Below are 24,141 nucleotides of genomic sequence, written 5' to 3' on the forward strand. Positions count from 1 at the left end.
GTACTGACCCCTGATATATTTATACATAGTTATTAGATCTCCCCCATTATCTTATTGGCTTTGGCAGCAGCTGCCTGACACTGTTTTTTGCAGCTTAGTTTGCTATTTATTTTAAATTCCTAGATCCTTTTCCATGTCAGTGTTAGGCCTCTTTCACACTTGCGTTGTCTGGATCCGGCGTGTACTCCATTTGCCGGAGGTGCCCGCCGGATCCGGAAAAACGCAAGTGTACTGAAAGCATTTGAAGACGGAACCATCTTCAAAATGCTTTCAGTGTTACTATGGCACCCAGGACGCTATTAAAGTCCTGGTTGCCATAGTAGTAGTGGAGAGCGGGGGAGCGGTATACTTACAGTCCGTGCGGCTCCCGGGGCGCTCCAGAATGACGTCAGAGCGCCCCATGCGCATGGATGATGTGATCCATGTAATCACATGATCCATGCGCTTGGGGCGCCCTGACGTCACTCTGGAGCGCCCGGGGAGCCGCACGGACGGTAAGTACACTTCTCCCCCGCTCCCCGCTACACTTTACCATGGCTGCCAGGACTTTAGCGTCCTGGCAGCCATGGTAACCACTCTGAAAAAGCTAAATGTCGGCTCCGTCAATGCGCCGAACCGACGTTTAGCTTAAGGCCGGATCCGGATCAATGCCTTTCAATGGGCATTAATTCTGGATCCGGCCTTGCGGCAAGTGTTCCGGATTTTTGGCCGGAGCAAAAAGCGCAGCATGCTGCGGTATTTTCTCCGGCCAAAAAACGTTCCGTTCCGGAACTGAAGACATCCTGATGCATCCTGATCGGATTTCTCTCCATTCAGAATGCATGGGGATATGCCTGATCAGGATTCTTCCGGCATAGAGTCCCGACGACGGAACTCTATGCCGGAAGACAAGAACGCAAGTGTGAAAGAGCCCTTACCCAGTGTTTTACCATTTAGTATGTACGGGTGACCTACTTTATTCCTTCCCATGTGCATAACTTTACATTTCTCAGTGTTAAACCTCATCTGCCACTTATCTGCCCAAGCCTCCAATCTATCTAGACCCATCTGTAGTAGTATACTGTCCTCTGTAGTGTATATATACAGTATACTGTCCTCTGTAGTATATATATACAGTATACTGTCCTCTGTAGTGTATATACAGTATACTGTCCTCTGTAGTGTATATATACAGTATACTGTCCTCTGTAGTATATATATACAGTATACTGTCCTCTGTAGTATATATATACAGTATACTGTCCTCTGTAGTGTATATATACAGTATACTGTCCTCTGTAGTATATATACAGTATACTGTCCTCTGTAGTGTATATATACAGTATACTGTCCTCTGTAGTATATATACAGTATACTGTCCTCTGTAGTGTATATATACAGTATACTGTCCTCTGTAGTATATATACAGTATACTGTCCTCTGTAGTGTATATATACAGTATACTGTCCTCTGTAGTATATATACAGTATACTGTCCTCTGGAGTATATATACAGTATACTGTCTTCTGGAGTATATATACAGTATACTGTCCTCTGTAGTATATATATACAATATACTGTCCTCTGTAGTATATATATACAGTATACTGTCCTCTGTAGTATATATATACAGTATACTGTCCTCTGTAGTATATATACAGTATACTGTCCTCTGTAGTATATATACAGTATTCTGTCCTCTGTAGTGTATATATACAGTATACTGTCCTCTGTAGTATATATACAGTATACTGTCCTCTGTAGTGTATATATACAGTATACTGTCCTCTGTAGTATATATATACAGTATACTGTCCTCTGTAGTATATATACAGTATACTGTCCTCTGTAGTATATATATACAATATACTGTCCTCTGTAGTATATATATACAGTATACTGTCCTCTGTAGTATATATACAGTATACTGTCCTCTGTAGTATATATACAGTATACTGTCCTCTGTAGTATATATACAGTATACTGTCCTCTGTAGTATATATATACAATATACTGTCCTCTGTAGTATATATATACAGTATACTGTCCTCTGTAGTATATATATACAGTATACTGTCCTCTGTAGTATATATACAGTATACTGTCCTCTGTAGTGTATATATACAGTATACTGTCCTCTGTAGTATATATATACAGTATACTGTCCTCTGTAGTATATATACAGTATACTGTCCTCTGTAGTATATATATACAATATACTGTCCTCTGTAGTATATATATACAGTATACTGTCCTCTGTAGTATATATACAGTATACTGTCCTCTGTAGTATATATACAGTATACTGTCCTCTGTAGTATATATACAGTATACTGTCCTCTGCAGTATATATACAGTATACTGTCCTCTGTAGTATATATATACAGTATACTGTCCTCTGTAGTATATATACAGTATACTGTCCTCTGTAGTATATATATACAATATACTGTCCTCTGTAGTATATATATACAGTATACTGTCCTCTGTAGTATATATATACAGTATACTGTCCTCTGTAGTATATATACAGTATACTGTCCTCTGTAGTATATATATACAATATACTGTCCTCTGTAGTATATATATACAGTATACTGTCCTCTGTAGTATATATACAGTATACTGTCCTCTGTAGTATATATACAGTATACTGTCCTCCGTAGTATATATATATACAGTATACTGTCCTCTGTAGTATATATATACAGTATACTGTCCTCTGTAGTATATATACAGTATAATGTCCTCTGTAGTGTATATACAGTATACTGTCCTCTGTAGTATATATATACAGTATACTGTCCTCTGTAGTGTATATATACAGTATACTGTCCTCTGTAGTATATATACAGTATACTGTCCTCTGTAGTGTATATACAGTATACTGTCCTCTGTAGTATATATATACAGTATACTGTCCTCTGTAGTATATATATACAGTATACTGTCCTCTGTAGTATATATATATACAGTATACTGTACTCTGTAGTATATATATACAGTATACTGTCCTCTGTAGTATATACACAGTATACTGTCCTCTGTAGTATATATACAGTATACTGTCCTCTGTAGTATATATACAATATACTGTCCTCTGTAGTATATATACAGTATACTGTCCTCTTCAGTGTAAATTACTTTACACAGTTTAGTGTCATCTGCAAAAATTGATACTTTACTATGAAAGCCTTCTACAAGATCATTAATAAATATATTGAAGAGAATAGGGCCCAATACTGACCCCTGAGGTACCCCACTAGTGACAGTGACCCAATCTGAGTGTGTACCGTTAATAACCACCCTCTGTTTTCTATCACTCAGCCAGTTACTTCCCCACATACAGATGTTTTCTCCCAGTCCGAGCATTCTCATTTTATATACTAACCTTTTATGTGGTACAGTGTCAAATGCTTTGGAGAAGTCCAGATATACGACATCCATTGATTCTCCGCTGTCAAGTCTAGAACTTACCTCCTCATAGAAACTGATTAGTTTGACATGACCGATCCCTCACGAAGCCATGCTGATATGGCGTTATTTGCTTATTTCCGTTGAGATGCTCTAAGATAGCATCTCTCAGAAAACCTTCAAACAGTTTACCCACAACAGATGTTAAACTTACCGGCCTATAGTTTCTGGGCTCTGTTTTTGGACCCTTTTTGAATATTGGCACCACATTTGCCATGCGCCAATCCTGTGTGACATTCCCTGTCAGTATAGAGTCTGCAAATATCAGAAATAAGGGTTTGGCTATGACATTACTTAATTCCTTTAGGATACGGGGGTGTATGCCATCCGGTCCTGGCGATTTGTCTATTTTAATCTTTTTAAGTCGCTGATGTACTTCTTCCTAGGTCAGACAAGAAGTGGTAGTAGTAGTTGTAGTAGTAGTAGCAGCAGCAGTGCAGTGTGAATGTGGAAAGGGTAGGTGGGAGTAGTAGTAGTAGTAGTGGCAGTGGTGGTAGTAGTAGTAAAAGTGGTGGGGGTAGTAGTAGTACTGATACTAGTAGTGGTGGTAGTAGTAGTTGTAGTAGTGGCAGCAGTAGTAGTAGTTGTGGCAGCAGTACAGTGTAGATGTGGAAAGGGTAGGTGGGTGTAGTAGTACTGATGGTGTGGTAGTAGTGGTAGTATTTGTGGTGGTAGTAGTAGTAATTGTGATGATGGTAGTAGTAGTAGTAGTAGTAGTTGTAGTTGTTGTTGTTGTGGTAGTAGTAGTAGTAGTGGTAGTAGTAGTAGAAGCAGTGCAGTGTGGATGTGGATGTGGAAAGGGTAGGGGGAAGTTGTAGTAGTGGTGGTAGTAGTAGTAGTAACAGTAGTAGTTGTGGTGGTGGTGGTAGTAGTAGTTGTGGTGGTAGTAGTAATTGTAGTAATAGTAGCAGTTGTGGTGGTAGTAGTAGTAGTAGTGGTGGTGGTAGTAGCAGTGCAGTGTAGATGTGGAAAGGGCAGGGTAATAAGAGACACGTGGTCACAATAGTAGTAAAAGCAGCATAGCATGGAAGATATAAGGCAGTTGAGCAGCTGTCTATGTAGGTAGTAGTAATAGTAGTAGTGGTAGTGATAGTAATAGTAGTACTGATAGTAGTAATGGTATTGCTAATAGTAGTAAAAGTAGTGGTAATAGTAGTATTAGTAGTGGTATTAGTAAAAGTAGTAGTAATAGTAGTAGTGGTAGTAGTAATATTAGTAGTAGTAGTAGTGAAAGTAGTAGTAGTTGTATTAGTAACGGTGGTGGTGGTAGTAGTAGTAGTACTAGTGGTAGTAGTAATAGTGGTAGTAGCAGTGGCAGTAATAGTAGTGGTATTGGTAAAAGTAGGAGGAGGAGGAGGAGGAGTGGTGGTAGTAGTAATATTAGTAGTGGTAGTGGAAGTAGTAGTGGTATAAGTAGTGGTAGTTGTAGTAGTAGTGGTGGTAGTAGTAGTAGCAGCAGTGCAGTTTGGATGTGGAAAGGGTCGGTGGTAATAAAACACGTGGTCGCAAAAGTAGTAGAAGCAGCATAGCATGGAAGATACAAGGCAGTAGGTCAGCTGTCTATGTAGGTAGTAGTAATAGTGGTAGTAGTAATAGTAGTACTGATAGTAGTAGTGGTATTAGTAATAGTAGTAGAAGTAGTGGTAATAGTAGTAGTGGTGGTAGAAGTAATAGTGGTAATGGTTATATTTGATGGGCGGCCGATAATAAAATTCTGATTAGGTGCAAGGCTTTCCTGGGCAGTTACTGGGAAAAAGGGTAACAGCGTAATTTCGGGATTTGAAGGTAAGCGCAGGCCACTGATGTCATGTACGAGAGAGAACACATCGCTCCAGAACTTGTTAATTTTGGGACAAGACCACCATATATGTAAAAAGGATCCCACATGTTCTTGGCATCTCCAACAGATACCGATGTAGTCCCATACACCCTCTTGTGTCTGGATGGGATTAGATACCATCTCGTGAGGACTTTGTAAGAGTTTTCTTGAACCATATTGGACCTAGAGGAAAGTTTAGGTCCAAGAGAACCACTGAAATACCTGAGGGAGATCATTTTATATTCAGGTCTCTAAAAAAGCCGGAGTTTCTAGGTCTAGAAATGAGCAATTAATAAGTGATAAAATCTTTTATGACGTAAGAGGAACCACGTAAGAGATGTTGACCAGGACCTCTGAAACATATTCCCTCTGATAGCTGAACTCAGACAATCATATTGGAGAGCGTTTACGTGGGGGAGCGAAAGGATTTTAAACTAATTACTTACGTTAAGAATTTCCTAAAAAGTCTACTTTTAACTCAGGCTGAAGTTTTGGAGATTCCCTTCAGGCCAATCTTGTAAAATGGCTTGTGGCAATTTATATCTCAGACAGGACAGGGCTGAGATTCGAGAAGATGAAGAAGTCGGGGATTGGCCACAGTGCCTCGCAGGCAGACTGGTCCCAGAAGAGGCGCCATTCTGAGCTCAGCCACTGATGGGATCGGACGCGTCTGTCACCGACACAGGGGGCTTAAAGGGACAGTGTAGGATTGGGAGCATATAGTTAGGTAGGTTGAATTACTTACATGTTTTATCATTTGGGACAGGATAGGAGCAGTAAGTGTACGGTGTGTCACATACATGTGGACTCTGCTGCACATCAGTATTTAAAGCCACAGTACGTCCCTTATTCTTTATGTGCAGGAGGCGGCTAGCGGCCCAGTTAATATATATAAAGTAAATCCACTGACCCGGGATGTGTTAAGCATCATACTTGCACTGGACGTTGTGTATTTCTGCATTTCTTAAAAAAAAAAATCTGTTGCAAAGTTTCTGCAATTGACATTAATACATGCACAATAAGTGTATTCTGCAGCATCAGTGGATATTTGTGCCCCGGATTGTGTCAAATTGCGCATTTCTTTCCAAAAACCTGTTTCCTCATTAAATAATCAATGTAACAAACTGTGACTTCTTATTGTGTAAGTAAGCCTCATCATCCATGAGTGACAATGTGGGTGGCTGTAGTAGTGCAAACAGCGGTAACAGGACCAGCTGTCTAGCCAGAAGTAGTACTAGAAATAGTAGTAGTGGTGGTAGTGGTAGTGGTGGTAGTAGTAGTAATACTAGTAGTAGTGGTGAGATTGTGGATTGTATGGGTCACTCCTCCTCTCAGAACCCGGAGTCTGACACCATGCCGTGGAGGCAGCGGTCACACGTTCCTCCTTGCAGCCCCAGGGAAGCCTTTCAGTGGAGTTCTCCCTGTCTTCACTGACCCTTCCTAGTGTGGAGCCTCTTGGTTCCTAAGAAGAGGCAAGGAAATCCCACCATTCCCTACGGCAGAGACAAATCCGCAGCGCAGTGTGTAATTACCCAGGCTGTGTGTCACCACCGGCCCCGTAGCTCTGTATGTCACTGTCACTCTGACTTGACGTTAAAGGGGCTTTGCCATCTCAGACAATGGGGGCATATCACTAGGCTATCCCCCCATTGTCTGATAGGTGCGGATCCCACCGCTAGGACCTGCACCTACAATGAGAACGGAGTGGGGAAATGCGCATGCGCAGCCACCCTCCGTTCATTTCTATGGGGACGCCGAAAATAGCCGAGCGCTGGCTCGGTTATTGCCGTCTACCCCATAGAAATCAATGGGACCATGGGTAGACAGAAAAAGAGAGAGAGAAAGAGAGACAGAAGGAGAGAAAGACAGAGGGAGAAAGAGAGTGGGAGAGAGAGAGACAGAGGGAGAGAGAGAGAAAGAGGGAAAGAGAGGGAGGCAGAGAGAGAGAGGGAGGGGTGGGAGACAGAGGGAGAGAGACAGAGGAAGAGAGGGAGAGACAGAGGAAGAGAGGGAGAGACAGAGGAAGAGAGGGAGAGACAGAGGAAGAGAGGGAGAGACAGAGGAAGAGAGGGAGAGACAGAGGAAGAGAGGGAGAGACAGAGGAAGAGAGGGAGAGACAGAATGAGAGAGAAAGAAATGGGAAGGGAGAGAGAGTTACCTGAATTGAAAGTTCTGAATCAAATCCAAATAGAATTTCTAGAATTTGCTCATCTCTGTTATCAATCATTGTAGTCGGTTTATGTTTCCAGTTCATGTAATCAGTGAACTTTATTTTGATTTTATTAGTTCAATTCAAACCATAAGAAGCTTTATTCCTCTGAAAAGACAATGATCCTCGACGTCCTGGAAGCGTTTACCGTCCTCTGCCTCTTCTCATTATCAACGGTATCGAAATAACCTCCGTCTGTCCTATGTCATTCTATTATCTATCTGTCTGTCTATCCTTCTATCTACGTTATTTTTCCGTAATTCCTTGCAGAAGTCCTGTTGGGCCATCGATTTGACCATGATGGCGGATGCTTTTGATGATCAGTACATCGGGTGCACACGACAGATGGAGAGAGAAATGACGGACATCTTGGAGCAGGAGAAGAAGTATAAAGAATTTGCCATAATGTGGTTTCTAGCAGAACAAAGGTGGTTGAAGATAAAGCCATACAACATCTTCCCGCGTGACTTTCAGGATGAGTATGGGATAGCGGTGATCCTGTACACTAAGGAGAGCCCCTTCCCCATCTACCAGCAGCTGAACCGGAATGTGTCCATTGCCGGACGCTCCCGGGACCATTACATGAACCGTTTCCATTTCAAGGCTCTCCACTACTACCTGACCAGGGCCATTCAAGTATTGGGTGAGGGGGTCGGTTGTGAGGAGAGATCACAGGTCTACCGGGGGTCCTGGATGAAGTATAAGGATGTGTCACCTGACGTTCGGTTCGGACATTTCGCATCATCGTCCCTTAACCGGAAAATTGCTCAGAGGTTTGGAACGAGAACTGAGTTCACGATCTTCAGCTGCTTCGGTGTAAACGTTGACATCTTCTCAGACTTCATGGAAGAAGAAGTTTTAATTCCTGTAACCGAGACATTTCATGCCATAAAAAAATCTGATGACTCTTATGTTCTTCGGAGCAGTGGGCAGCACTGCAGCAACTACAACTGCGCCTACCTAGGAGGTGAGTGCCCCGACCTACTGCTGCAAGAGGCGCAAGGTGGAATGGTGCCTCTTCTCTCAGAATGGTAGCTCAAATACTCAGTGTAGACCTTGTCACATAAGAAGATACCAGGGTGGCTGCAGGGACCTGTTCACTGGGGCACAGGACGTTACAGGAGATGGCCACACACTAGAAAACACGTGGTGCTGCCATCTTGTAGACCTTTGTACGGCCGATACAGTTGCACAGACCAAATAGTGGTGCTAAAAAAACAACCAATAAGCTTTACTCAACCACCCATAGCAGAACAGTATGGGACCTTTCCCCACCTTGTGGCAGAATATTCTCAGGCGTTTCTCCCAATCTAGCAGTATATTCACATTACTATTCTAACGCTTCAGTAGAATATTCTCAGCTATTTTACCTTCCTGTAATATTACAGTCTTAGACTGTGGGGTTTCGCTCTGGTAGGTAGGGTAAGCGGGCGCAGTACAGAGGCAAAATACAAGTTCTTAACTCAAACGTCAGTGTTTATTCACACTTGAGGCAAGTGCACAAAACAGCAGTAACTTTGCAGTCTTGGTGTTAATTCACACACAATGGAAAGTTCATATAACACAAGTCACCTTGCTGGCAGTTCTGCCTCCAATAGTCCACAGCAGGCTTTAGGAGGCATGTTTTCCCAGCATGCGACTCTCAGCCCTCCAGCACAGCACAAAGCCTCAGATCCCAAAAACAGAGACATTTCTGCTGAACCCAGCTGCCTATTTAAGGACAGCCAGGTGCTGCCAAATCCCGGACCGGCACTTTAACTCCGGTCCGGTATTTGACCTCACCTGGCTGAAAACCAGCCCAGCCGCACATGCTGGGAGGAAAATACCTGCCTTGCCAGACAACCCCTCACTGTGTCACATACCCCCCCCCCCCTTGTTCAACCCTGAGGGGGTGAACACACGTCAGACAATGCACCTGGGACAGGGCATCCGCGTTTTCTTGCAACTGGCCTGCTCTGTGTTCTACCGAGAACTTAAAGTTCTGCAGAGACAAAAAACACTTTATTTGCCTAGTGTTGACAGGTCGGGGCCAATTCCGTATCGCCTCTATTTTATTCACTTGGGGTTTGATGACTCCGTGCCCAATGACATACCCAGGTACTTAGTCTCCTCTAACCCTATCACACATTTTTTTGGGTTAGTGGTTAGGCCAGTTTTCCGAAGAGAGTCCACTACAGCCTGCACTTTGGGTAGGTGACTTTCCCAGTAAGTACTGTGTATGACAATATCGTCCAGGTAAGCCGAAGCGTACCGACGATGTGGACGATGTGGACGAAGCACAATGTCCATTAGTCACTGAAAAGTGGCGGTGGCGCCATGCAGACCAAAGTGTAAGACCTTATATTGATACAACCACTCAGGCGTGATGAAGGCAGTTTTCTCTTTGGCAGCCTTCATTAACTCCTTACGGACCGGGCTCATTTTCACCTTAAAGAGGACCTTTCACCGATCCTGACATTGTGAACTAAGTATACAGAAATGGAGAGCGGCGCCCGGGGATCTCACTGCACTTACTATTATCCCTGGGCGCCGCTCCGTTCTCCCGCTATGCCCTCCGGTATCTTCAGGTCACTAAGTTATAGTAGGCAGAGATTTAGGGGACTTGGTTATAGTAGGCGGAGTCTGCCCTTGTTCTGCTGTAGCGCTGGCCAATCGCAGCGCAGAACTCACAGCCTGGGAGGTTCTTTTCTCCCAGGCTGTGAGCTCTGCGATGCGATTGGCCAGCGCTACAGCAGAACAAGGGCAGACTCCGCCTACTATAACCAAGTCCCCAAACATACCGGAGGACATAACGGGAGAACGTAGCGGCGCCCAGGGATAATAGCAAGTGCAGTGAGATCCCCGGGCACCGCTCTCCATGTCTGTATAGTTAGTTCACAATGTCAGGATCGGTGAAAGGTCCTCTTTAAGGACCAGGCCATTTTTTGTGTTACTTTATGTGGTGACAACTTTAAAACGCTTTGACTTATCCAGGAACATTCTGAGATAGTTTTTTCGTCACATATTGTACTTAATTGCACTGGTAAAATGGAGTAAAAAAAAATTCATTTTAATTTATAAAAAAATACAAAATTTGCCAAAAATTTGGAAAAATTGGCAAATTTCCAAGTTTCAATTTCTCTACTTCTATAATACATAGTAATACCTACAAAAATAGTTATTACTTTACATTCCCCATATGTCTACTTCATGTTTGGATCATTTTGGGACTTACATTTTATTTTTTGGGGATGTTATAAGGCTTAGAAGTTTAGAAGCAAATCATGAAATGTTTCAGAAATTTTCAAAAACCCACTTTTTAAGGACCAGTTCAGGTCTGAAGTCACTTTGTGAGGCTTACATAATAGAAACCACCCAAAAATTACCCCATTCTAGAAACTACACCCCTCAAACTGATTTTACTAACTTTGTTAACCCTTTAGGTGTTCCACAAGAATTTATGGAAAATAGAGATACAATTTCACAATTTCACTTTTTTGGCAGATTTTCCATTTTAATATTTTTTTTCCAATTACAAAGCAAGGGTTAACAGCCAAACAAGACTCAATATTTATGGCCCTGACTCTTTAATTTATAGAAACACCCCATATGTGGTCGTAAACTGCTGTACGGGCACACGGCAGGGCGCAGAAGGAAAGGAATGCCATACGGTTTTTAGAAGGCAGATTTTGCTGGACTGGTTTTTTGACACCATGTCCCATTTGAAGCCCCCCGATGCACCCCTAGAGTAGAAACTCCAAATAAGTGACCCAATTTTAGAAACTACATTTTGTTGGTACTAGTTTAGGGTACATATGATTTTTGGTTGCTCTATATTATACTTTTTATGAGGCAAGGTAACAAGAAATAGCTGTTTTGGCACCATTTTTATTTTTTGTTATTTACAACATTCATCTGACAGGTTAGATCATGTGGTATTTTTATAGACCTAATATGTATACTTTTTTATTTATTTATGTAAGTTTTACACAATTATTTCATTTTTGAAACAAAAAATAAATAATGTTTTAGTGTTTCCATATTCTGAGAGCCATAGTTTTTTCAGTTTTTGGGCTATTATCTTAAATAGGGTCTCATTTTTTGACGGTTTGATTGGCACTGTTTTGGGGTGCATATGACTTTTTGATCGCTTGCTATTACACTTTTTGTGATGTAAAGTGACAAAAAATGGCTCTTTTTACACCGTTTTTATTTTTTACGGTGTTCACCTGATGGGTTAGGTCATGTGATATTTTTATAGAGCAGGTTATTACGGATGCGTCGATATCTAATATGTATACTTTTTTTAATTGACTTAATTTTTACACAATAACAGCTTTTTTAAAACAAAAAAAATGATGTTTTAGTGTCTCCATATTCTGAGCCATAATTTTTAGATTTTTTTGGGCGATTGTCTTACCTAGGGGCTCATTTTTTGCGGGATGAGGTGACGGTTAGATTGGTACTATTTTGGTGGGCATACGCCTTTTTGATCGCTTGCTGTTGTACTTTTTGTGATGTAAGGTGACAAAAAAATGGTTTATTTAGCACAGTTTTTATTTTTTACAGTGTTCATTTGAGGGGGTTAGGTCATGTGATATGTTTATAGAGCCGATACGGACGCGTCCATACCTAATATGTCTATGTCTAAAATGACGTTTTTGTTAATTTTTACTTGAAACTTTTAATTTTTTGGGGGGGGAAACTTTATTTTTTCAACTTTTTTTCACTTCATTTTTTGTCCCACTTTGGGACTTCAACTTTTGGGGGTCTAATCCCCTTTACAATGCATTCCAATACTTCTGTATTGGAATGTATCAGCTGTATTAGTAATACAGTGTGTATTACTCATACAGCTTCCGGCCTGTGAGATCCAGGGGACTGGATCTCACAGGCTCGTCACCGGAAGGCAGCGCCGATGCCTTAGGAAGGCATCGCGCTGCCTTCCATGCCATCGGGTTCCCCTTACAGCCGCACGGGGACCCGATGGCACCGCCGCTGCAACCTGTAAAAGCCGCAAACCGCAGGTCTGAATTGACAAGACCCCCCCACGTATTGTCCCCGGGTGCCTGCTCAACGATTTGAGCAGGCACCTTGTTCCGATCACCGCCCGCCGGGCGGCGGCGATCAGAACTACACATGATGTACCAATACGCTATGTGCCCTTAAGTACCAGGACATCATGCCGTACCGGTATGTCATGTGTCCGCAACAGGTTAAGGGCACCTGCCAGTAGCCTTTTGTGAGGTCCAAAACAGAAAAATACCGGGCTTATTCTAACCTCTTGATGAGCTCATCTACTCGGGGCATGGGATACGCATCGAATTTGGAAACCTCGTTAAGTTTTCGAAAGTCGTTACAAAACTGCAATGTCCCGTCCGGCTTGGGTATCAATACTATAGGACTGGCCCACTCACATTTTGACTGCTCAATGACGTCTAGCTGCAACATTAGCTGCACCTCCTCCGATATGGCTTGTCGCCGAGCTTTGGGTACCCGGTATGGTTTTAATCGGACTGTTGCCTGAGGCTCAGTGACAATGTCATGCTGGATTATTGAAGTGCGTCCAGGGAGGGTCACAACAGGTAGGTAAGCAGGGAAACAACCAAACACGGGAAAACAAACTGAACAAGCGACTAGGCCCAAGAGCTAGGGAGAAAGGGTCACCTCCTAGCGATCCCTAAAAGCTTTCCCTAAGCTGCTGTGCCCATGTGCATACCCTTAGGGTGGATATGCACATGCCCTCATGCCTAAACCTCAACTCCCTGGGCAAACCCTAAGCAGCAGGGAAAAGGGAAGAGGCAACCTGCTTCTTCAAACCAGGAGGAAGCAAGCGTCTCCCTAGAGGCCTAGTTAAAACACACAATGGCCTCATGCACACGACCGTTGTGTGCATCCGTGGCCGTTGTGCCGTTTTCCATTTTTTTTCGCGGACCCATTGACTTTCAATGGGTCCATGGAAAAATCGTAAAATGCACCGTTTTGCAGCCGAGACCGTGATCTGTGTATCCTGTCCGTCAAAAAAATATGACCTGTCCTTTTTGACGGACAACGGTTCACGGACCCATTCAAGTCAATGGGTCCGTGAAAGAACACGGATGCACACAAGATTGGCATCCGTGTCCGTGATCCGTGGCCGTAGGTTAGTTTTTATACAGACGGATCCGAAGATCCGTCTGTCTGCCGGACGCAGACATCGCAGCTCACAGGTAAGTATAATGGTTGTACAAATTGCTAAGTAACCATGGCAACCGGGACTGCAGTAGCGTCCTGGTTGCCATGGTTACCGATCGGAGCCCCAGCGATTAAACTGGGACTCCGATCGGTACACTCCGCTGCCACCAATGATAGGGGGGAGATTTTAATTAGGAGGGGGAGGGAGGGGAGAAGGCCCACTGGCCACCAATGAGTTAACTACAGGGGAGGGAGGGGGGCCGGCCGCACTGGCCACCAATGAGTTAACTACAGGGGAGGGAGGGGGGCCCACAGGCCACCAATGAGTTAACTACAGGGGAGGGAGGGGGGCCGGCCGCACTGGCCACCAATGAGTTAACTACGGGGGGGGGGCTGCCCCCTGCTGCCTGGCAGCACCTGCCAGGCAGCAGGGGGCAGTCATGTACACAGTTCTTTTAGTATATTCTAACCTGAAGCGTCCCCATCACCATGGGAACGCCTTTGTGTTAGACTATACTGTCGGATTTGAGTTTCACGATGTAACTCAAATCCGACGGTATATTCTAACATAGAGGCGTTCCCATGGTGATGGGGACGCTTCAAGTTAAAATATACCATCGGATTGGAGAAAACTCTGATCCTATGGTATATTAACTCCTGACTTTACATTGAAAGTCAATGGGGACGGATCCGTTTGAAATTGCACCATATTGTGTCAACGTCAAACGGATCCGTCCCTATTGACTTGCATTGTAATTCAGGACGGATCCGTTTGGCTCCGCACGGCCAGGCGGACACCAAAACAACTTTTTTTTCATGTCCGTGGATCCTCCAAAAATCAAGGAAGACCCACGGACGAAAAAACGGTCACGGATCACGGCAGAACGGAACCCGTTTTTTGCGGACCGCAAAAAAATACGGTCGTGTGCATGAGGCCAAAGGGAAATGAAGAGGACTTATCTTGATCAGAGCTGGCGCAGACGATCCACCACAAATCAAGAGCTCCCAGGGACAAAGAACTATAACCCGCACAGGCCACTGGGGGAAGGAGGGATAAATAGCCTCACTAACAATGAAACCCAGTACACCTGAGGGAAGGTGGATGCAGCTCAAAGGAGGAGAGGCTGTCAGCAATTTTTACTGTGGCAGCCACCTCTCTTGCATCAGACAGAAGGGCTCTTCTCCTAGAAAACCCGGCCCCGGGCTGTCTTCTGTACAGGTTTCCCCATCTTTCCACGGTTTGAGTAAATTCACATGGTAAACCTGCTCCGGCTTTCGCCGCATGGCTGGTTTACCTTGTAGTTTACATCTTCAATTTTCTCGAGTACCTCGTAGGGCCCCTGTAACCTAGCTAGGAACTTACTGTCCATGGTCGACACCAGAACAAAAACCCGATCACCCGATATCCAGACATGAGCCTACCGATTATAGACCTGACTCTGGGCTCGCTGAGCGGCCTCCATATGCTCCCTAACCAGAGGCAACACTGTCTCTATCCGATCTTGCATCTGGATAACGTACTCAATGACACTTTTATGTGGAGTGGGTTGTTGTTCCCACGCCTCTTTGGCCACGTCCAAGAGACCGCGAGGGTGTCTGCCATATAGCAGTTCGAAGGGCGAGAACCCAGTAGAGGCCTGGGGCACCTCTCGCACTGAGAACATGAGATAGGGCAGAAGGAGATCCCAGTCCTTCCCATCTTTAGACACTACCTTTTTCAACATATTTTTTAATGTTTGGTTAAGCCGTTCTACCAGACCGTCCGTTTGCGGATTGGAAACGGACGTCCGTAGTCGTTTTATGTGCAGCAACTTACAGAGTTCCCTCAAAACCTTGGACATAAAAGGGGTCCCTTGGTCGGTCAGAACCTCTTTAGGAAGCCCCACTTGGGAAAACTTCTCCATTAACTCCTTAGCTTTGAGTTTAGCCGAGGTATATCGCAGTGGCACCGCCTACGGGTACTGAGTGGCGTAGTCTAGAATGACTAAGATGTGTTGATGCCCTTCACCTTGTAGCAGAATATTTTCTTTGCTTTCTGAACTTTGTGGCAGAACATTCCTTATAGTTTTCCTACCTTATAGCAAAACATTCTCAGTACTTTTCTCACCTTGTAACAGAACATTCTCATACATGTATGCAGCACATTTTTAGTCCTTCTCATCTTGTAACATCAGATTCTTGGTACTTTTCTCGTTGTATAGCAGAACATTCTCAGATATTTTCTTCCCCTGCAACAGCACATTCTCAGTACTTTCTTACCCTGTCACAGGACCCTGCTACATGCAGTTGTTGGGTGTAATAAACAGCTGGGAATCTTCTCTATCAACAGAAAAAGGATATTACTATAATAATGAATACAGCATAGGGGCTCCTGATGAGTTACAATTGCAGCCGGAGGTCCAACAAGACAGACTGTAACACTTTTCCATAGATGGACGCAGTTGACCTCCTCCACCTCCCTGCACAGTGACCTCTGCGCAGACTGTACCTCCTCCCCCTCCCTGCACAATGACCTCCCATAGATGGCAATGAACATCTCCTGTCTGCAAGTTCCTATAATGCACACAGCTTCCGTAAAGCATATGTTAACAGCAGCTCAGGGAAGATGGCCGCCCCTATAACAAAAAAAACTACCATTAGAAAATAAAAGGAGTCTGGGTCTACGTAGGTGCACATCCCAAATCCTGCCCTGCGGTGAGGTGGCGCTGTAGATGTCCATATTAATAGACAGTGCCTATTTGGGCTATAAGACAATGAGCCTAGTCTCAAGATGAAGTGAAATATAACGAACACAGCGAACACCAACCCCTCATCATACATAACATCCACTGGACAATTGTGGTTCCGCAAATCCTCCACAAGGTGGCAGCATCATGCCAACGAAGCAGGCGACCGGCTTTATATGTACAAATACGTGTGTGGATAGTGCCGCTATACAAAATAATATACCGCCATTCATTTACACAATAGACTGGAGGCTTATGGGGGGCGGAGGTGTTTATACCAACATGTCATGTACCATGCATGACGCAGAATGCCCTGTAGCTATGAAGAGGCAGGAGTCCTGTGTCCCTACATGTTTTGCCGAGCCTCTCGGCGTCTTCAGGGGAAACTATACAGGTACTGAGTGGGGGGCGGGGTCTGGGCTTTTAAATCCTCGGTATGTCTGAGGACCAATACGTATTCACAGAAGAGAACACACCTTTCACAGATTCTATTTTGTTTTGGGGTCGTTATATAGATGACATTTTAATTTTTTGGGATGGCACGACTACAGCATTTACAGAATTTACGGACCGACTCAATAATAACCAACTAGGTCTTATTTTTACTGTAGAAATCCAATCCGAAAGTATCAACTTCCTAGATCTAAAAATCACACTGGATAGGAAAGGAGGTATTAAAACAGAGGGGTACAGAAAACCCACTGCATCGAATAGCTTTTTGTACTGGCAAAGCCACCATCCACCACCATTAAAGAGAGGCATTCCCGTGGGCCAGTACTTGAGGGCCAGACGGAACTGCTCTGATGAAGAGACCTTCCAAAAAGAAAGTAGTAACCTATATTCGAGATTCAGAATGAGGGGATACCCTAAGAAGGTCTTGCATCGAGCTTACAGCAGAGCCATCAATACTAACCGGGAGGAACTTCTCAATAAGAGAAAAACGGATGGAGATAAAGTCATTAGATGCATAGGGACCTTCCTTGTGCAGAACAAAAAGATATATAGGACTCTCCAAAGACACTGGCATGTCCTGAAGGCAGACAGGGATCTGAGACAGATACTCCATAAAAACCCAAGTATTACATACAGACGGGGTACCAATTTAAAAGAGATGCTGGTTAGGAGCCACTTTCAAAGAACCCCTAAAAGTAAGGCAACATGGCTTAAAACAATAGGATCATACCCATGTGGAGCTTCTGCAAGTTTATGATCCCTAAGAAGGAGTTCAGCAACCCTCAAGATGGAAAAACATACAAAATACGAGAATTCATCAATTGCAAGAGTACCGGGGTGGTGTACTGTAAAAAAACAAGTGGTCTAAAGATCTGGGGGATACAGAGGCTTTGAGGGTCTCCTAGGCCGGGCAGCATGGACCGGAAACTACCACAAGAGGAGACGAAATGGATCTATCGTCTCCACTCTCTTGCCCCGAATGGGCTTAATGAAGGTTTTACCTTCGCTTCATTTTTATAAGTTGATTTGAACCGGCTACAGTATAATCCACAGTGAAAAGTAGAATGATCCCCCCACAAATCAATCCCCATACTATGGAGAAATGGGAGGGATGAGTGAGGGGAAGGCTAGTCTAGTAATAGGTGTTTATGATATATCCATCCTTTTTCAGCCCTATATATAGGAGGCAGAAACTGTTCTCTATGTGCAATACTCACCTTGGATGTAGAGCCGGCCTCTGCGGGTGTCCGACGTGCAGATCGGAGCGGCCCGTGGATAGAAATAGAAGCCAGTAAGGGAGGATAAAGTATAGTGACCATTATGCAAAACTGATAGAACATTGGTTATATTAAACACAATCAGGATCTTGACCTGGTCTGCTAAGTGCTATAAGAATAATGATCACACATTTACAGTACAGACCAAAAGTTTGGACACACCTTCTTATTCAAAGAGTTTTCTTTATTTTCATGACTATGAAGGTGTGACAAACTGCCATTTGCCACTGGGCATTGTAGAGGACTTATGGCTAGCCTCCTGCCCTACGACTATGGCCCGGGGACATATTACCTTCTTCCATACTGAACTTTCAGCTCCAGAGACTAAGTCCCGTTCGAAGATGGGACTTAGTCGTTTTTCTGCATGAAATTGACCAGGTTCAGTTCAGGTTTTTCTAACCCTTCAAAACGCAGCCTTGTCTCGTTATTGGAGGGAATTGCTGTATCACGCTGGGGATTGCTATGCTCTGCATATTCCCTGGAGGAGAGATCTTTCCCACACGGTCCTGAATGCTGGAGGTTCATTCAGGGTGGAAGGAAGACGGCGCGGCTCCAGTTAAGCTACGGTGGTTGTGGAGTCTACGGAGGTTGTGGTGTCCAGTGCGGTGCTTGTGGTACTCGGCGCAAGCTAGGAAGCGTCCATTAACGGAAGCGGATCTGTTACAGAAGGCATCAAAACTATGAATTAACACATGTGGAATTATATACATAACAAACAAGTGTGAAACAACTGAAAATATGTCATATTCTGGGTTCTTCAAAGTAGCCACCTTTTGCTTTGATTACTGCTTTGCACACTCTTGGCATTCTCTTGATGAGCTTCAAGATGTAGTCACCTGAAATGGTCTTCCAACAGTCTTGAAGGAGTTCCCAGAGATGCTTAGCACTTGTTGGCCCTTTTGCCTTCACTCTGCGGTCCAGCTCACCCCAAACCATCTCGATTGGGTTCAGGTCCGGTGACTGTGGAGGCCAGGTCATCTGGCGCAGCACCCCATCACTCTCCTTCATGGTCAAATAGCCCTTACTTTCAAAGTTTTCCCAATTTTTCGGCTGACTGACTGACCTTCATTTCTTAAAGTAATGATGGCCACTCGTTTTTCTTTACTTAGCTGCTTTTTTCTTGCCATAATACAAATTCTAACAGTCTATTCAGTAGGACTATCAGCTGTGTATCCACCTGACTTTTCCTCAGCGCAACTGATGGTCCCAACCCCATTTATAAGGCAAGAAATCCCACTTATTAAACCTGACAGGGCACACCTGTGAAGTGAAAACCATTTCAGGGGACTACCTCTTGAAGCTCATCAAGAGAATGCCAAGAGTGTGCAAAGCAGTAATCAAAGCAAAAGGTGGCTACTTTGAAGAACCTAGAATATGACATATTTTCAGTTGTTTCACACTTGTTTGTTATGTATATAATTCCACATGTGTTAATTCATAGTTTTGATGCCTTCAGTGTGAATCTACAATTTTCATAATCATGAACATAAAGAAAACTCTTTGAATGAGAAGGTGTGTCCAAACTTTTGGTCTGTACTGTATATATAATTCAATACTGGGAATAAGAACAATATCATCGCACAATAACTGGCGCCCAGTCAGATATAGAGTCTGATCCATAGGCTACATAGTACCTATACTTTCCTCCCCCTCCCCCCATCCTGTATTGGTAAGAGATACAGCATGACTCCCGTAGAGATTGTTCTAAGTCCGCACGTATGCGCAGTATAAGAAGACGGCAAATGAAGCAGAAAGTGTGGACGCATGCGCAGAAGAGGCATTAACGGAGTACACAGTTATAGGGCGCAGGACTTGGTAAGTGATCACCGATCCAGGCGCCGACAAGGATGTAAGAGCGGCGCACTGTGAATGACATCACGGGCGAGGATAGAGGCGGAGAGGGACTTGGGCGCAGCATGCATGGTGATGTGACGCACGTGCAGAAGCCTTGCCCATTGGTGACCGTGGTTGGTAGTCCACCCGTACGGCCGTCTGATTGGTCAGACATTACAGCCCAGACCCCGCCCCCCACTCAGTACCTGTATAGTTTCCCCTGAAGACGCCGAGAGGCTCGGCGAAACATGTAGACTTTAGTTTTTAGGCAGGAGTTGTTCAGGGCGCTCAGTGGAAATATTTGGACACCCAGATGGTGAACAATCCGTCCAGCCAGTAATAGCCCGCAGTGTAAATACACACGTATATCAGCACGCGGCATGTGTCCCTGACCCGTGGAACTCCTGAGGACTTTAACAGATGTTCCCAAGTCTATTGGTACTTGTAATATTGTGAAATAAAGTTGAGTTGTAACAATAGTCAGAGGTGCTGCAAAGTTACGCTCAGGTCCTAGTGACCACCTAATTCCAATTCGTAATAGATTTGACTCATATTTAACGTCCAAGTGGCGGTTTCTGGAAACGCTGCGGCAGGAACCTGGGAGGTGGGTGAGAGTCTTCTTCTGGAGACCAAATCTACAAAAATCAAAAGGAGATTTAACAACATCAATAACAATAGAGAAATAGAGGCGGTGCACCCCTTAAAGAGGTCCTCCGGCTTAATCTCTATTTAAATTAGACCAGAGGTCAGCAATCTCCAACCGTGGTAAAACTACAACTCCCAGCATGCTCTTTTCATTTCTTTGTGAGTTCCTGAGTGCAGCCAAACAAGCCAAACTGGGAGTTTCACGCCGACCCCCCCTCGGTGCCATCTGATAATCCAGAGACGGAATCCGATTATTTCATTTATTTCTTTTTACAGGAGAAAGACGGAGATCTCCGCTCTGCAGCTCTGGTAAGCCCCCCCGCAACCCCCCAGGAAGTCTCCCCGTATCTCAGTAGGGAATATTTCATACAGTTTTCCAGTGTATTTTCTGCTTTAATTCCTTGCAGTTTTTCAAGACCTCTGCTTGCTTTCATTTAATACTGACCTTCATTGGTTTCTCCTGGTCGTGTGATGAACACCTGGGTGCCCGGCTTATTACATGACCCCGTCCTGGTGTCCGGCTCTGGACTGGCAGCAAAGCCGAGGCAGTTTGTTGAGATTTTCCACAAATCCCGCTGAAAATATAACTGAAATGGAGGCGGGACCTTCAGTGACATCACAGGCTTATCTCTAAGCTGTGACATCACTTTATATTTTGGGGGTCATTTATTAAACAGAAATGCGTCTATATTAGGAATATTTCTGGTGCAGAGTACAACTTCTCAGAGACTGCATGTTCTTTGTCACCCCCCCCCATTTTATCTGCTGTCTCTGTTCTCCGTCACCCCCTTCTATCATATCTGCTGTCTCTGTTCTGTCACCACCACAACATATCTGCTGTCTCCGTTTTCAGCTCCCCCATCATATCTGCTGTCTCTGTTCTCCGCCACCCCCATCATATCTGCTGTCTCTGTTCTCAGTTAGCCCCCCATCATATCTGCTGTCTCTGTTCTCAGTTGCCCCCCATCATATCTGCTGTCTCTGTTCTCCGTCACCCCCATCATATCTGCTGTCTCCGTTTTCTGCTCCCCCCATCATATCTACCGTCTCTGTTCTCCGTCACCCCCCTATCATATCTGCTGTCTCTGTTCTCAGTCACCCCCATCATATCTGCTGTCTCTGTTCTCCGTCACCCCCCTCCATCATATCTGCTGTCTCTGTTCTCAGTCACCCCCCCATTATATCTGCTGTTTCTGTTCTGTCACCCCCCCCATACTATCTGCTGTCTCCGTTCTCAGCTCCCCCCATCATATCTGCTGTCTCTGTTCTCTGTCACCCCCATCATATCTGCTGTCTCTGTTCTCAGTCACCCGCCCATTATATCTGCTGTCTCTGTTCTCAGTCACCCTCATCATATCTCCTGTCTCTGTTCTCAGTCTCACACCCATCAATCATATCTGCTGTCTCCGTTCTCAGCTCCAATCATCATATCTGCTGTCTCTGTTCTCCGTCACCCCCCTCCATCATATCTGCTGTCTCTGTTCTCAGTCACCCCCCATCATATCTGCTGTCTCTGTTCTCCGTCACCCCATCATATCTTCTGGCTCTGTTCTCAGCCCCCCCCCCCCCATTATATCTGCTGTTTCTGTTCTCCGTCACCCCCCATACTATCTGCTGTCTCCGTTCTCAGCTCCCCCCATCTTATCTGCTGTCTCTGTTCTCCGTCACCCCCATCATATCTCCTGTCTCTGTTCTCAGTCTCACACCCATCATATCTGCTGTCTCCGTTCTCAGCTCCAATCATCATATCTACCGTCTCTGTTCTCAGTCACCCCCTCCCCCCATCATATCTGCTGTCTCTGTTCTCCGTCACCCCCCCTCCACCATATCTGCTGTCTCTGTTCTCAGCTCCCCCACCATCATATCTGCTGTCTCTGTTCTCAGCTCCCCCACCATCATATCTGCTGTCTCTGTTCTCCGTCACCCCCCTCCATCATATCTGCTGTCTCTGTTCTCAGTCACCCCCCCATTATATCTGCTGTTTCTGTTCTGTCACCCCCCCCATACTATCTGCTGTCTCCGTTCTCAGCTCCCCCCATCATATCTGCTGTCTCTGTTCTCTGTCACCCCCATCATATCTGCTGTCTCTGTTCTCAGTCACCCGCCCATTATATCTGCTGTCTCTGTTCTCAGTCACCCCCATCATATCTCCTGTCTCTGTTCTCAGTCTCACACCCATCAATCATATCTGCTGTCTCCGTTCTCAGCTCCAATCATCATATCTGCTGTCTCTGTTCTCCGTCACCCCCCTCCATCATATCTGCTGTCTCTGTTCTCAGTCACCCCCCATCATATCTGCTGTCTCTGTTCTCCGTCACCCCATCATATCTTCTGGCTCTGTTCTCAGTCACCCCCCCCCCCCCCCATTATATCTGCTGTTTCTGTTCTCCGTCACCCCCCATACTATCTGCTGTCTCCGTTCTCAGCTCCCCCCATCATATCTGCTGTCTCTGTTCTCCGTCACCCCCATCATATCTCCTGTCTCTGTTCTCAGTCTCACACCCATCATATCTGCTGTCTCCGTTCTCAGCTCCAATCATCATATCTACCGTCTCTGTTCTCAGTCACCCCCTCCCCCCATCATATCTGCTGTCTCTGTTCTCCGTCACCCCCCCCTCCACCATATCTGCTGTCTCTGTTCTCAGCTCCCCCACCATCATATCTGCTGTCTCTGTTCTCAGCTCCCCCACCATCATATCTGCTGTCTCTGTTCTCCGTTACCCCCTCCATCATATCTGCTGTCTCTGTTCTCCGTTACCCCCTCCATCATATCTGCTGTCTCTGTTCTCAGTCACCCCCCATCATATCTGCTGTCTCTGTTCTCAGCTCCCCCCATCATATCTGCTGTCTCTGTTCTCAGCTCCCCCACCATCATATCTGCTGTCTCTGTTCTCCGTTACCCCCTCCATCATATCTGCTGTCTCTGTTCTCCGTTACCCCCTCCATCATATCTGCTGTCTCAGTTCTCCGTCACCCCCCTCCATCATATCTGCTACCTCTGTTCTCAGTCGGCCCCCCCATCATATCTGCTGTCTCCGTTTTCAGCTTCCCCCATCATATATGCTGTCTCTGTTCTCAGTCACCCCTCTCCATCATATATGCTGTCTCTGTTCTCCATCACCCCCATCATATCTGCTGTCTCTGTTCTCAGTCACCCCCCATCATATCTACTGTCTCTGTTCTCTGTCTCCCCCTCCATCATATCTGCCGTCTCTGTTCTCCGTCACCCCCTCCATCATATTTGCTGTCTCTGTTCTCCGTCACCCCCCCATCTGATCTGCTGTCTCCGTTCTCAGCTCCCCCCGACATATCTGCTGTCTCTTCTCTCCATCACCCCCCCCCCCCTCTATCATATCTGCTGGCTCTGCTCTCCGTCACCCCCTCTCCATCATATCTGCTGACTTTTTTATCAGTCACCCCTCCCCCCATATCTGCTGTCTCTGTTCTCATCTCCCCCATCATATCTGCTGTCTCTGTTCTCAGTCACCCCCCATCATATCTGCTGTCTCTGTTCTCAGTCACCCCCCATCATATCTGCTGTCTCTGTTCTCATCTACCCCCATCATATCTGCT

At 45.0% G+C, this 24,141-nt stretch overlaps 1 protein-coding gene across 1 annotated transcript in view; it reads left to right on the top strand.

Annotated features, from left to right (window-relative positions):
- The window catches only part of LOC120994224 (ecto-ADP-ribosyltransferase 5-like), a 54,194-nt gene that overhangs the window by 6,431 nt on the left and 23,622 nt on the right, over positions 1–24,141 (top strand). Inside the window, exons 2-4 of the mRNA XM_040422671.1 lie at positions 7,559–7,657; positions 7,752–8,448; positions 20,845–20,877. Coding sequence (XP_040278605.1) covers positions 7,601–7,657; positions 7,752–8,448; positions 20,845–20,877 — 787 coding nt within the window. The 5' untranslated portion in view covers positions 7,559–7,600. The remainder of the gene's footprint in view (positions 1–7,558; positions 7,658–7,751; positions 8,449–20,844; positions 20,878–24,141) is intronic.

Source organism: Bufo bufo, chromosome 3, assembly GCF_905171765.1.
Source record: "Bufo bufo chromosome 3, aBufBuf1.1, whole genome shotgun sequence".
Lineage (NCBI taxonomy): Eukaryota > Metazoa > Chordata > Amphibia > Anura > Bufonidae > Bufo > Bufo bufo.